We start from the raw sequence: 14,921 nt of genomic DNA on the forward strand, positions 1-14,921 counted from the left end.
CATTTGTATGAAGTTCAAAAATAGGCAGAACTAATCTATGGTGATAGAGGTAAGAATGATTTGGGGGGAAGATATTGACTGGAAGGGAACATGAAGGGGCCTATTGAGATGCTGAAATATCTTTTATCTCTGAGTGGTGGATACCTCCTGAGTGTATTCATATGTAAAAATTCATTAAGTTGTAGGATTGATGTAGTTTACACCATGTGGAGTTATTCCCTAATAAAGAGATGAATGAACAAGTGGACAGAGGGCCCCCTGGAGTTTCCTGTATGATAGCCCAAGGAATAGGGGTTAGGGCGGTGGGCCCATTCTCAGGTCCTTGCAAATTTAGATGATTCTCATCCCCCTTTCTGTGGTAAATCTGCCTGACAGGATCTCATCTAAACAATCTGTGCATACAACATGTTTTGAACTTGTAGGGATGCATTGGACCCCCAGAGTTGATATAAAGGTACTTTAAAGTCAAAACATTGGAGCTTCAAAAGATGTAGAAAGAAATGTTATCTGACTAAAGAAATGTTAACTGACTAAAGCAGAACTTTCCAAAAATACAGCTGCCATTAATCTCTCTCTGAGTGATTTCCTAGCCTATTCAGCTGCCATGGAGACAGACTGCCTAATAGAACTTTCTATAACTTCCCAGGAAGCCCTAAACCACCTTCCCCACCTCTTTCACTCCTACTCCTTCATTACGTTTGGTATATAAATCTTGATCTCTAGTTATTCAATGAGTTACTCAATGCCGAGCAACTTCCTGGGGCCCATGTCAATAAATTGGTCTTTTCTCCTGTTCATCTGTCTGTTTTCAATTAATTTGTGGGTCCTCAATCACTGGACCCAAACTGGAGGAGCAAAAGTCTTTTCCTCCCAACAAATCCAGAACAACTTAGCTGTGGCCTATAATTCAGTGGTCGAGCAGGTTTACAACCTTGTATTTCAAGGATATTTGGCCAAGTTGACTCTTTTATCAGACTCTTGGCAGACTGGTGCTTAGGACTTGACTTGATAACACTTGTCCTGAAACACATTCATCCCTACAATATGCATTGGTTTCATTGTGGGGAGAGGGGTTCTAAATACTCTGATGAAAAAGCCAGACCCAAAAGGTACTGACAGCTCTATCCTTCCAGTTGTTAAAGCCGAAAAGTTTGTACTTTTTTCTCTTTTCTTTCTCTCTTTCTCCCTCTCTTTCTTTCTTTCTTTTCTTAAAGTAGGCTCCACACCCAGGGTGGGGCTTGAACTCACAACCCTGAGATCAAGACCTGAGCTGAGATCAAGAATCAGACAATTAACCGACTGAGCCACTCAGGCACCCTGAGAAGTTTGTACCTACTCTTTACTTCTGTTTCTTTGACATCCCCCATCAATCTGGCAGGAAATCATGTGGATGGTATTTTCAAAAGATATCCAGAATATGACCAACTCCCACCATGTCCTCTGCTACCTCCACAGTCAGAGCTACTACCCTCATCTCTTGCCTGGACTAGGGAAAAAGCATCCCATTCTTAGCCCAGCTGCCAGAGTGATCCTTCTAAACTGAGATCCCCATCACTCCTCTGCTAAAAAAAACTCCCAGGGGTTGTTCCCACCTCACTCAGAGTATCAACCCCAAGGCTGACAAGGCCCTTTTTCTTTTTCTTTTTTTTTAAGATTTTATTTATTTATTTGACAGAGAGAGAGAGATCACAAGTAGGCAGAGAGAGAGAGAGGGGAAGCAGGTTCCTGCTGAGCAGGGAGCTGGATGTGGTGCTGGATCCCAGGACCCTGGGATCATGACCCGAGCCAAAGGCAGAGGCTTTAACCCACTGAGCCACCCAGGCACCCCCAAGGCCCTTTTTCATCTACTCCCCCATCACTCTGTCCCCCCTTCACCCCCACTCTGCCCCCTAGCATGGCTCCAGTCCAAGGCCCTTTGGTGCTCCTTGGACCTGATCCTGCCTTGGGCCTCTGGACCTTTCTCTTGCAGCTCCCACTGCTTGGAATGCTCTTTCTGAGGTATCCGCCTGGCTAACCTTCTCACCCATTTCAGATCATCACTTAGATCTCACCGTGCTGTTTAACACAGCAAACTGCACTTCCCCCCTGCCTCCCCAATACCAGGTTCTTCTTTTTCCCATAGTATTCATTCCTACGTAGTTCACTTGTTTATTGTGTTTATTGTTTGCCATCTCTTTCCACGAGGAAGTTGGTTCCATGAGGTCAGGGATCTGTTTTACTCCGGGACATATTCTAAATGCCTAGAATAGTGGCTGGCGAATAGTGGGTGCTCTATATATGCTCGTTAAGTTAATGAAACCAGCCTCTCATGTTCATGCAGGGTGAGAGCTGAATTTGGCTGGGAAGGAAAAAAAGGTCCAGAAACGTTCTGGATTTGATTATTAGGGCCCCAGGGTCAGTAGTCATGTGCTCAGGTTTGGAAATCCCCCCAGACATAGAGGAAGATGCACCAGACAAAATTCAGCAAACTCAGGGAAGTATTCAACGAGGCTTTCCTGCCAGTGGGGTCCTGGTTAGATCCCATCATAGGCAACTGGGCTGGAGATGAGTTGTTGGTTTAAATGATAGCAAGAGAAAGGAAATGGTGAGAAGTCTGTGATGGGCATGAGAAAGACACCTGAATACTTCAGTCTGCGGATTAAGGCACTGGCTGCTGGAATGAGGAAGTCCTTCTCCCAGCCCGGGTGGGGCAGAGAGGCTGCCCAGGAGGAGAGGGAAGTAGCTGAAAGGAGCTATGCATTCTTTCTTTTTTCTTTTCTCTTCTTTTCTTTTTTCTTCCTTCCTTCTTTCCTTCTTTCCTTCCTTCCTTCCTTCCTTCCTTCCATCCTTCCTCTTGATTTCTTCATTCCAATGAGTTATTTATTTGTAACTGGAGGTGTGTTCTTTTTATTCCCTTCTTTACCCACACCCCTATCTGCCTCTCCTCTGGCCACCACAGGATTGTACTCTGTATTTATTTAAGAGTTCTCTGTTTTTGCTGGAGTTTCTTCCGTCTTCTCTAGGGGGAAGCCCCACACTGGATTGCACACACGCACGCACGCTACTAGACAGGCCAAACAGAATTCAGGTCATTGCTGTGGCCCCGGGGTCTCCCTCCTCACCAGAAACCCCCAAAGGGGAAATCCATCTTCCCATTTGATAAAGCGAAGGATTTAGGTTGAATGGGAGGGTAGAAGGGCTCAGCCTGTCAGGAGTACTCTACAGATCAATGGTGTAGTTGGAACTGGGTTTTAAGATCTCAGACTTTGCATGCTAGGCAGTGTCCTGGGTGGACCCCCTCAGCCTCTTCTCACAGAGTCTTCCTCCCCCCCATGTTCTGGAATGACTCCCTTCTTCTTCCAGGCAGCAGAGTTCTTAATCCCAGCGCAGGGTGAAGTTCTAGAAGACAGCATCCCACCCTAAATGCAGAACCTCGGACTGCATGGCCAAGCAGACCTTATTGATTGAAGCCCAGCGAAGGCAAATAACTTGTCCAAAATCACACAATTCTTGGGCCACAGTTAAGGATGGAGCCGGAAACTGAACTTAGGTTTTCTGATTGCACTTCAAAGTTCCTTCCAGCAGTGGGATTTTGTGATTTCTCGATGCTGAGCCACTCTACTCTAGAGTGGCTTTCATCACAGAACTCTGACCCTGAAATCCCCACAGTACCTTGTCTGCCACTGACCGTGGCCATGACAGCTCATTCCTTGGCCCCTGGAAGGGCTAAAATTCTTTTCTAGGGCATTTGGGAATATATTCTTCAGCCTCACTCCCCTTCCTGTGATCAAATCCCATAAGCTTCCCTAAGTCATCACCCTCACATTTCCCTCCTCCCCGGCCCTGTACTCTGACCTGCACACCTACGCTTTCCCTTCTCCCGGCTAGTGCCTTCCCCATCCCACACTCCAGTCTGGCTCTGGACACGGTCCTGACTCTGACAGGGATGCAGAATCACAGGAGTCATCAGAAAGACGTTAGAGGTCAGAGTCCCGCTCCACCCTGTCCCCTACAGACCTTTTTTTTCAGTGGGGTGGGGGGGGGAGAGCCAGTCCTAAGCAGACACTGTGCCAAATGCAGAGCCCAACGTGGGCTCTGTCTTATGACCCGAGAGCTCTCATACTGAGCAGCTCAGATGCATGGATACTCCGTGAGCCACAAGTATGCAGCAGGAGCTGTGTAAGAGCATTACTTTCTTGTGTAATCCTCACAAAACAACCCAGCAAGGTAAGGACAATGCCCATTTTATAGATCAGGAAGTTCAGCCTCAGAAAGGTTCATTCATTTGCCCTAGATCACTGAGCTAATAAAGTCTAGGATTAGAAATGAAGCCCAAGTCTGCTGAACTAAAAAACTAAGTCCCATGCACAGGGGTGGGGAGGGGAGAGGAGGAAGGGTTGTAGAAAAGGGGGAAACGTGAAACCCCATCTTCCCTGGCCTCGCTGGCTGCAGGACCGAGGCGGTGAGTATCACTGTGGAAATGATTCCGTATCTCACAATCAAACTCCTCCAAGTGTCCAGAGAGGAGAGGTCGCTGGGCCGGGGATGGATGGGAGGGTTAGCTTGCTGACAGCCTGTGACATGCACCCTGCCAGCTCTCCGCCGGGGCATTTGTGATTACCTGGCTGCATTCTGGAAACTACCCAGCCACACCAAGGCAGGTGAACCGCCCTCCTCCCCAGATTGAGGAAGCAGGAAAAGGTGGCAGCGGGAGGCTGTGGGCAGACGTGCTGGGCGATGGTGACCAGAGCTCCCCTGAGGATGGGCTTTCTCTGGGGCTTGGCTCTGTCCCTTTTCTTCTGCTGGGAGGCTGGGGCCCCCAGGAGCTCCGCAGGTAAGGAGGCAGGGGCTTCTCTCCCAATAGAGCTCTGGGTGTGAGTTTCTGTACCAGCAGCCCTCTTGGGTTAATTACAATTAACCATAAAGCTGCATCTGAAGTATTCCTTGATAAATAGGATGTCAGCTGATGCACGTCTGACACTGCAGTCCATAGAATCAGTGACGTCCTCGTGCTGTGACTGTGGGTTTGTTTTTCTGCGTGGGAGTTGGGGGGCAAGTGAGGCAGAGTGGTGGGAGGGGATAAATCTGACTAAAGCCAAAGAAAGTGGCTTGGCCAGGTTCTAACTCCTCCAAGTTTATTTCCCAGCCCAGATTTCCTTTAAAAACTAGTTTTTGTGTGTGAAGTCTGTCACCGACTGCTTGGGGAGGGTGGATTCTGAGGGGGGCAGAGCTGTTATGGAAGAAGAGAACTAACCTAGCGGTGTAATAGGAACCTTGCTAAGCTTGTTGCATGCATTGTTCTTTTTTTTTTTTAATAGACTTTTATTGGAGAGCAGTTTTGGTTTCACAGCAAAATTGAGCAGAAAGTACCAAGATTCCCATATCACCTCTGTATACCCGCTAGACATGGTGTCTCCTTCTATCAGCATCCTGCATTATCTTTTTTTTTTTTAAGATTTTATTTACTCACCTGACAGAGAGAGACACTGTGAGAGAGGGAACACAAGCAGAAGTGGGAGAGAGAGAAGCAGGCTTCTTGCCGAGCAGGGAGCCTGATCGGGTCTTGATCTCAGGACCCTGGGATCATGACCTGAGCCGAAGGCAGACACTTAACGACTGAGCCACCCAGGAGCCCTCTGCATTATCTTTATTTATTTTTTTTTAAAGATTTTTATTTATTTATTTATTTGACAGAGAGAGAGATCACAAGTAGGCAGAGAGGCAGGCAGAAAGAAAGGAGGAAGCAGGCTTCCCGCTGAGCAGAGAGCTGGATCCCAGGCCCCTGAGATCATGACCTGAGCTGAAGGCAGAGGCTTAACCCTCTGAGCCACCCAGGCACCCCTGCACTATCTTTTTAAAAAAAGATTTTTTAAAAATTTTTTATTTTTTAATATTGTATATTTATTTGACAGACAGAGATCACAAGCAGGCAGAGAGGCAGGCAGAGAGAGGAGGGATGCAGGCTCCCTGCTGAGCAGAGAGCCCGACGGGGGCTGGATCCCAGGACCCTGGGATCATGACCTGAGCTGAAGGCAGGGGCTTTAACCCACTGAGCCACCCAGGTGCCCCCCAAAAGATTATTTTTTAAAGCAGTTTAAGTTTCATGGCAAAATTGAGAAGAAGGTGCAGCTATGTCCCAGATGCCCCCGTGCTTTTAATCTTCACAATGACCCTGAGAGAGAAACACGAGTCTTACTCCTACTCACCCCCGCCCACAGAGGTGATGGGACTGAGGCTTCCCAGGATTCAACAAGTCACCTGCAAAGCCACCTTATTCTGCAAGCACCCAGCCTCCAGACCACTTTGTCTCGTGTACGCCTTCATGATCTGCCTGGCTTGTGCTACACATTTTCCGTTTTAATTTAATCTAATCTTCACAGCCTATGAAATATGTACCCTTAGTTCCGTTTTACAGATGAGAAAATGCAGGTTTGGAGCCCGGAGACTTGATCAGGGTCCCATGGCTGGTAAGAAGCAGAGCAGGGACACAAACTCAGGGTCCCAGTACACACACCATCCTCTCTGCCAGTTTGAGGCACGACTGGGAAAGCAGCAACAGGAGCACAGGGCCGGGTCGGCTTTGCTGTGCTTGAGCAGACCTCTGGTGGGTCGGAGACTTGGGTGGGGGGTGTGAGGGTCCCAGTGGGTGTGAAGTAGCTGTGGGTTGTGAAGCACAAGGAGGTTTCAAAGCAGATTGATATCATGGGGCTCCTGGAAAAGGAAGAAAATACTTCAGGGGAAGTCAGTGGTCAGACCCCAAGAGCACTGCGTGGGTTGACACAGAAAGGCTTCGATTCCACTGTGCGGAGACCCAGGAAGCTCAGAGAAATATCTTGGGCTTTGACGTGGGGAGCAGAAAGTATATTCCTGTAAAAGCATGATTTGTGAACAACTAATGAGAGTGGATATGTCATGACTCTCCTAATCTGCGTATGGGGACAGCCTGACATTCTCACTGCATTAAAGAAGGTTGTGTGCTCTCAAGTGGCTCTTGGAGAGGACAAGGCTGGGGAGGGATGCTTAGTGACCCTTGCAGGCTTTGGTATATAAGACTTTCCCATTCCTCTTCTCCTCTGGTCTTCGCTACCACCTGCAAGGCAGGTAGGGTAACCCTCGTTCCCAAGGGAGGCTTGGAGAGGTCTAGTAACTGGCTTGCGTAGTAGGTTGCAGAGTCAGGATTTGAACCAGTCAAGCATGGGACTCCAGAGCTAGTAAGCAATAGGCCTAGGGCTGGAGCCCAGTCTTTGGTCTTCTGGCCCAGTGCTCTTTTATCATTCAGGGAGAGACAAAAGAGGACAAGCTGAGGACCTGGGGCCCAGTCCTGACAGCCAGGGTAGAGGTGATCAAATGATCCTGTAATTCCATGGGGTGCTTGGGTACTTTTGGGCCAGTAGACCTCAGTAAAGACCATCTCAAATCATTGGAACCCCAAAAAGGGGGGCTTATATTTTGATTCTTGTCCTTCTAAGAATAGGGTTACTGGAAAACCACAGGGCATCCCCTTACATTTGAATTTCAAGAAACAAAGCTTTTTTCTGTAAGTATGTCTCAAATATTACATGAGAAATACACATACTAAAGACATAATTTGTCATTAAAATTATTCCATGTTTATCTGAAATTCAAATTTGAATTTAATTGGGCATCCTGTATTTTTATTTGTTAAATCTGGCAACCCTCCCCTGAAAGGGTCCTTAGCCCACTTACAGAGAGAGCCCTTCCCCCTCCATAGGTGGGAGAGGCATGCTCGTAGGTGCATGAAAAGATCCTGCTGTAGCCTCCGCAGGCAAGGAGTGCCACCCACCACTCACACAACCTCCGAGGTCTGTCAAATGGCCAGAGATGTTCTGGCCTGTGGAGAAACGCTAGCAGCATCTCTTTAAGGATGCTTAAGGATCCTCTTTAAGGATCCCTTAGCTCCCTGTTACCTGTGGAACATGGCTGGTGCATCATTTCAGTAGTTCTGGAGTCCCATCCCCACCATGTCAGATGAGCAGGGATGGGAAGCTTGCCCCTTTCCCAGGGATTCTGCCTGCTTCCTTCCTCTCCCCCCGTCCTCCCAGGTACCTCTAAATACAAAACCACAGTTGTTTTCTGGGTTTGAAAGGGTTTTACTTCCATGGGGAAACATCTGCTGGATGAGAAAAGTATCAATGGGAAAGTGACAAGGATTCTTTCAGAAGGTTCTGAGAGTTGTGGTCCCTGCTCTATAGGTGTTGGCTCACTTGGACCTCTGCCCTCTTTGCTCCCTCTTGAAGCTGGAGTCTGGCCCCATGCACCCCCTCTGATGGCTTCAGACCAATAATCAACTAGATTCTGAGGATTGCTTGCCTCAGAAGCACTTAGGGTCATCAGAAGACGTTAGACAGGCTGGGATGCCTGGGTGGCTTGGTGGGTTGAGGCCTCTGCCTTCAGCTCGGGTCATGATCCCATGGTCCTGGGATCGAGCCCCACGTCGGGCTCTCTGCTCAGTGGGGAGCCTGCTTCCTCCTCTCTCTGCCTACTTGTAATCTCTGTCTGTCAAATCAATAAATAAAATCTTAAAAAAAAAAAAAAAGAAGACATTAGACAGGCAACCCCAGTTCCATGGCTGACACATGGGACTGGTCTTCCTGATGATACTGCCTCCTTCTTCCTTGTACGTAAAGATGAAAAATGCCATAAAAGCAACTTCCCCTCCCCACTCTCCTCCCAGGGTACCCAGGGCATAAACACAAGAACATGTGTAAAATTAGTCCAATGGGACTCATGGCTTACAAAGTTGGTCTTACGTAACACAGGCCCCAGCACCAGCAGACCAGGTCCTTTGGTGACGACAAACCACATAGAAGAGCCTGCCATGACCCCTGGAATCGGGACAAATTCAGAGAGAGACTTCCAGACCACTGACCTTGTTGAGACCTCTGTGCCAAGCCATACCCCTTTGGAAACTCAAACCCTGAGTGCCCAGACCTTTGATAGGAACTTAATCCTGGCCAGCGCCATTTCAGAAGCAGAGACCAGGAAAACTGAGACGACTTTTCGTGCAACAGAGACCAGGATCTTCACACAAATGACACCGTCCAAGTTCACGGTTATGATCACCACTCCTATGAAGGCATCAGCCACAAGTGGCAGCCCCATGGCAACTGGAAGGACCGCAGTGGAGACTGTCATAGGCCGTGATCTTGTGGAAGCTGTCTTTGACACCCTTTGTACTGATGACAGTTCAGAAGAGGTGAAGAGGCTCATAATTGATGTCTTGACATCAGCTCACACCTCTGCAGAAGACAAGGGCCTGGCCTCGGACAGCAGCGCCTTCTCGGACCACTCAGTTCTGGCCATCACTGTCTCACAGGCCCTGGCACCCGACCAGAACGCTTCGGCTAAAGACTGGCTTGCCTACAGCCTCACTGACATGGAGGTTACCAACTGCAGCGTCACAGAAATACTAACAACTGCCATCAGCCTTGGGACCTCGGATGTAGCTCTCGACCCCATAGGAGGAAAGACCCCATCTTCCCCTGATGTGTCAGCTTTTCTTCATTCCACTGAAGCAGAACCACACCTCACCAAGACCATGACCTCTGCAGAGATTTCATCAGCGGCCAGTGCCACAGAACCAGCCACACCTGATACCCCAGTTGAGACTCTGCTACCTGCTAACAGCACCATAGAAGGAGGAACAACAGCAGCTGAGCCCATGACCCCCAGCACAACTTTGGTGACAGTCAGCATTGGACCCTGGGAAGAAACTGCAGTCCTCTCTATGGAGATGACAAGCCACACCGAGGTCTCGGGAGTGGTTACGATCTCCACAGAGACCAGGTCAACGGTAGGTAAATTGGCTTCCCCTGCTACAGCTGACAGCCACAGCCACGGAGCCACTAGCAAGAACTCCAGCCCCTCACAGCCTCGTACCACAGACAGCACAATCGATGGGTCTGTCCCCATCAGCAGGAGCACTTTTCCTTCTGCCCACCTGATTATGGCCAATAGCAGCCTCGAGGCAAACATCACCTCAGTCAAGACCACAACCTTAGCCAAGACCTTGAAGACAACCAGCAGGGCTGGAGGGAAGGCACCAACTGCTCTGCCCACCACTGCTCAGACCACAGAAGCTACTGCAGGTCAGAGGCTCCTACAACTAGGATCTGAGGGATGTGGGGTTTGGAGTTTCCAGGGTATCTGTGTGCTTAATAAGGGGTAGGGAGGAAGGAAGGCTCTGGGGCCTATTCTGAGTCCAGTCTCTGATGGCAGCTCTTCATGATCTTCTAGCAATTCTTGCCAAAGTCAGAAATAAAGCAGAGCTAGAGAAGTGTACGGAAAAACTGTGGGGCTAGAACTCTGGAGAAATGGCGTGAGATCCTGGTTTTGCCCTTAACAACCTAGTGACCTAGGACAGGTCCTTTCCCTCTCTGCTCTCTGGCCTCAGTTTCTCCACCAGTAAATGGGGTTGTGATGGGTGAACAATGAGGTCCTTTCCAGCTCTATCCTTCCGTGATATTAATAGTTGAGTGACTACTATGCACCAGGCGAGGCCCCAAATTTTATTCAAAAGCCACAGTCCTCACAGTCTTGAGGCTTCTGGTATAGCTAGAGCCACACAGAGGGGCACCATGTGAACATCTGGCCCAAGCTGTGGCCTCTAAGCAGCTGGGACCCCATGAAGTGGGACTTACTGGTTGTGCCTGCTGGGGTTGGAGCCACAGTGACTTGAAACAAATAAACAAACAAATTGGGTGAAGGTTTGGGGTTTAAAGCTTCATGTCTAAGAAAACATACTTTTTAGGGAAGAAGCCGCTTGTGAGAGGCTGCTCGGTCAACCCAGCTCCTGGTCAGCCTGGAACCTCCACCTCATCTTCCTAACACTGTCCTCGTGCCTCACCCCCGTGGTGGCCTCAGCCTGTCCTGCCTTTGTGGGGAGGTGAAATAAAAATATTAATCACAACCCCCTTACCAAACATCATGTGTATTCAGCAGAGGTGATAGAAACATATTGCCCCACCGGTCAGCGCTGGCTTCAGAATGTTCTCGCTGACGTCAGGCAGTGAACTAAGAGCTTTGCGTGTGTACTCTCTTCTAGTTAAATCTTCAAAACCACCTGACAGGTGAGGAAACAGATTTAAAGACGGTGAAAAGACAGCATTGGGACTCTAAATGAAAGTCTGGTTCCATCTCATAGTCTCCTACTGTGCTTTTATTTTTTTAAAGCACAACTGATTGATGTATTTTTCTTTTAAAATGCTTTTCTTAGGGGCGCCTGGGTCGCTCAGTGGGCTAAAGCCTCTGCCTTCGGCTCAGGTCATGATCCCTGGGATCGAGGTCCGAATCGGGCTCTCTGCTCAGCAGGGATACTGCTTCCTTCTGTCTCTCTGCCTGCCTCTGTGCCTGCTTGTGATCTCTCGCTCTCTCTGTCAAATAAATAAATAAAATCTTTATTTATTTATGCTCTTCTTTATTATTTGTCGATTAGATGATACATTGACACAATTTAAAATTCAATAGGTACAAAAGGGGTCAGCATAAAATATTTCTGCCCCACTGCTGTTCCCCAACTCCCCAGCTATCTTCATACACATGACCAACAGAGTCACTTTCTTCTGAATAGTCCAGCCATGAAATATGCATATGGTAGCCAAAACAAGAAAGAAAGAGGTATATATTGATATTGATACAGTATCAATACTGGTATCTATCTCTATCTAGGACAGGTCCTTCTAAATATAGAAGTGTAATCTAACAGTATTCTGGTAGGAAGAAATGACTCCACGGTGGCTGGGGAAGGTAAGGGGGTTAGGGCCCCACAGAAGGCAGAAGTTTCCCCCAGAGTGGCTAGATTGGGAAGGCTGGATTGAAGCTTCTGCCAATTTAGAGCTGGACGAATTGGCTGAGGCTTCCCCTCTGAGAGCTGGCCTCTCACTGGCGCTCTTCCTGTCTGGATCCTTTCCCAACAGTCCATCCAGAACTTCCAGGTCTTGAGAACACTCTAGATTTCACTTTCATTGCTCGTTCTTTACACTATTCTTTTGACTTCTCCAAATGTGGATGGGGCCTTTAGACATCCTTTCCTTCACTCTTGTTGGGAAGGCACTACAAGGAGCCTTGTTATTGGAAAGAGGGAATCCCTTTTTCTCTTTGTGGTGAATAATTGTAAGATCCCATGTGAGTGCGGACACATTTACACATGAGAGTGAGCCCAGAGGTGCAGAGTGGGGGACAGAGGCTGGGTAGCACAGGTCATGTCCCCATTCCTGAACTGACTTACTGATAGGTTCATCTCCTGCTTTTCTAAATTTTCAGGTGGGGATGGAGGCTTCCTCCTCCTGCAGCTGAGTGTTGCCTCCCCAGAAGACCTCACTGACCCCAGAGTGGCAGAGAGGCTGATGCAGCAGGTGAGTGGGAACTTTCTGGGCCAGGAAAGTAGAGGAGAGTTACAGGAACTAAATCTAATCTGCTTGCCTTAGCTTCTGTCTGTTGGGAATTCCCCTTCTGTGTTATGTAAAAAAAATGATTTCCCTCACCCCCAATTTCCTCAGGCTGTAGGAAGGCCAGGACTTCTAGCCCTTGGAAGGTCAATTATATGAATGGGCAGGACTTTGGGTTACAAGTAGCAGAAATCCAACTCATTGGAGCTTACACAGAAAAGACAAGGTATCGACTGAGAAACCTAAAAGTCACTTGTCCATCTTCAGTTATGGCTAGATCCAGCAGCTTAGATATGATCATCAAGATTTTCTTTCTTGACTTCTCTTAGCTCTTTGTTCTTCGGAATCTCTCTCCATATGTAAGGAAAGGTCGCTGGGACAGCCCCAGATTCACAGGTGCTTTCCTCTCCCAATACCTGCATATTACACTAGGGAAAGACTAGTCTTAAGGCCCTGCAAGGTCCACCATAACTGACAGCTCAAACTGAACCACATGGAATGAGAAAGACAGGCCCGAGAGGAACTAGGAATGCTAGGCAGAAAATACCCCATAGATGTATATTCTAGATGGGGACCAAGACTGGGATATTTTTGTATAAGTTGGGAAAATTCCCCTAAGACCCAGGTCACTGGACAAAGCTTCCAGTGGTGGAATTCTGGGGTCAGAGCTTTTGGGGATGGTGTGAATCATTGGAAGGTTAGACTAGGTCAGCTCAGCCTAGCTCTTGTGCCCACATCTTGATGCCAGGAGATAAGAATAGGGAATATCTGGGTGCTTGAAGTTCTCTTAGCAGAAAGGGGCCCATCAGGGCTCCATAATAAGGAGTTCCCTGGGTGGGTGCGGGTTGAAACGGGACAGCCAGAGAAATGACAAATGCCTACAGCACATGATAATCAAAGTAGGAAGTGTGAATCCTAGTCAAAGAAGGAAGCCAGAAGGGCACCTGGCTTAGTCGGTTAAGACTCTTGGTTTCAGCTCAGGTCATGATCTCAGCTCGATTGTGAGATCGAGCCGCTCACTGGGGTCTGTGCTCATCGTGGAGTCAGCTGGAGATTCTCTCTCTCTCCTTTCTTCCTCTGCCCCTCCCACCCTGTTTCTGTCTCTATAAAATAAATAAATCTTAAAACAACAACAAAAAAAGAGGGAGCCCAGAATGGTGTCATATCTGAGCTCCCAAACTGGTAACTATTTCCGCAATCAGAAAGAGGCCTGGGAGAAAGGAGCCGATCCAGACCTGAAGGGCAGGAAGCAGGCTGTGCTGGTGTTGGGTATGAGTTCTTTCTGGGAATGGGGACAGACAGAGTTCTGGGCTCAGACAAAGAGCAAACTTTGGAGCCATATAGATCAAGGGGTGAATTTCAGTTCCTAACTGTGTGACCTTGGGTAAGCTATTCTGTATTAATTTCCTCCCTTATAAAATGAAGTTACTACTACTTGCTTTATAAGGTTGTTGTGAGGTTCAATACATACTGTGCATGAAGCTTCTAGTCCATGCCTAGTCTGTGGGCGGCTCGGGAAGGGTTGCTGGCCTCCTCATACATCCTGTCCCACTGTCCCTTCCTGTCCTTGCCCTGTGGTGAGCTCATGGGCCAGATTTGGGCTGGAAGGATCCCTGCTTCTTTTGCCCTCCAGCTCTGCCAGGAACTGCATACCCATGGATCTCCCGTCCACGTCTCTCTGCTGCGCATCAGGAGGGGCTAAGGAACACCTGCTGTGCCAGAGGGGCCAGTGCTGCCTGCCTGCCTGCGGCCTGGGACACCCCCTCACCCCATACACAGACTGGAGCTACCGCGCTAAGATATACCTGGAAGATTCCCAAGAGGTCAGCTAACCTAAGGCCTTACCCAGACATGGCAGCGGGACCCTGGCTCACATATGCCTCTCTGTGTGTGTGTGTGTGTGTGTGTGTGTGTGTGTGTGTGTGTGTGTGTGATGGTGGGGGTGGGGTGGGAGTGGAGCTTCCCTTGTTCCAAAGATGTCCTTGGACTTCCATTGCCACATGTGTTACGTTTCAGTAAAGAGTGATCTGATCACCCATCTGTCCACCCTCTTGGTGCTCCCATCAGCCATTAAAATTCCACACAGTGTGGCCCAGAGGCGATCTATTTGATCAATATGGGATTTCTTTGGTGTTGACATTTTTATGATATGGGGATTTCATGCATCCTCCTTACTCCCTCCCTCCTTCATTCTCCCCTGGTTCTTGGTTGGGACCTCGATTACAGCACTTACTGAGGCTGGGCCCGGAGCCCGTTGAACTCTGAGCTCCTTCAGAGCCGGGCCCATATTTATCTCAGCATCCCCTGAACCTGAGCAGAGTGCCTGGTCTGTGGTAGGATCACAGAGAATGTTTTTTGGATTGCCTTGACTTTCAAGTTCTGGATACAAGCAGATCACAAGGTCTGCAGTACTCGATTATTCCTCCCCTCTAGCTCATAAGTCAAGTTATTATTATTATTTTTAAGAAATTAAATGCAGCTATGGGGCACCTGGGTGGCTTAGACGGTTAAGTGTGTGACTTTTGATTTGGGTTC

General features: G+C 48.4%; 1 protein-coding gene across 1 annotated transcript; it reads left to right on the top strand.

Annotated features, from left to right (window-relative positions):
• Window positions 1-4,699: 4,699 nt before the first annotated feature.
• MUC20 (mucin 20, cell surface associated) lies at window positions 4,700-14,476 on the top strand. The gene is made up of 4 exons (XM_046003004.1): window positions 4,700-4,813; window positions 8,760-10,088; window positions 12,262-12,353; window positions 14,020-14,476. Exons 1-4 carry the CDS (start codon window positions 4,717-4,719, stop codon window positions 14,086-14,088), a joined length of 1,587 nt encoding a protein of 528 aa, XP_045858960.1. The 5' UTR covers window positions 4,700-4,716; the 3' UTR covers window positions 14,089-14,476.
• The last annotated feature ends 445 nt before the right edge of the window (window positions 14,477-14,921 follow it).

This window comes from Meles meles, chromosome 4 (genome assembly GCF_922984935.1).
Source record: "Meles meles chromosome 4, mMelMel3.1 paternal haplotype, whole genome shotgun sequence".
Lineage (NCBI taxonomy): Eukaryota > Metazoa > Chordata > Mammalia > Carnivora > Mustelidae > Meles > Meles meles.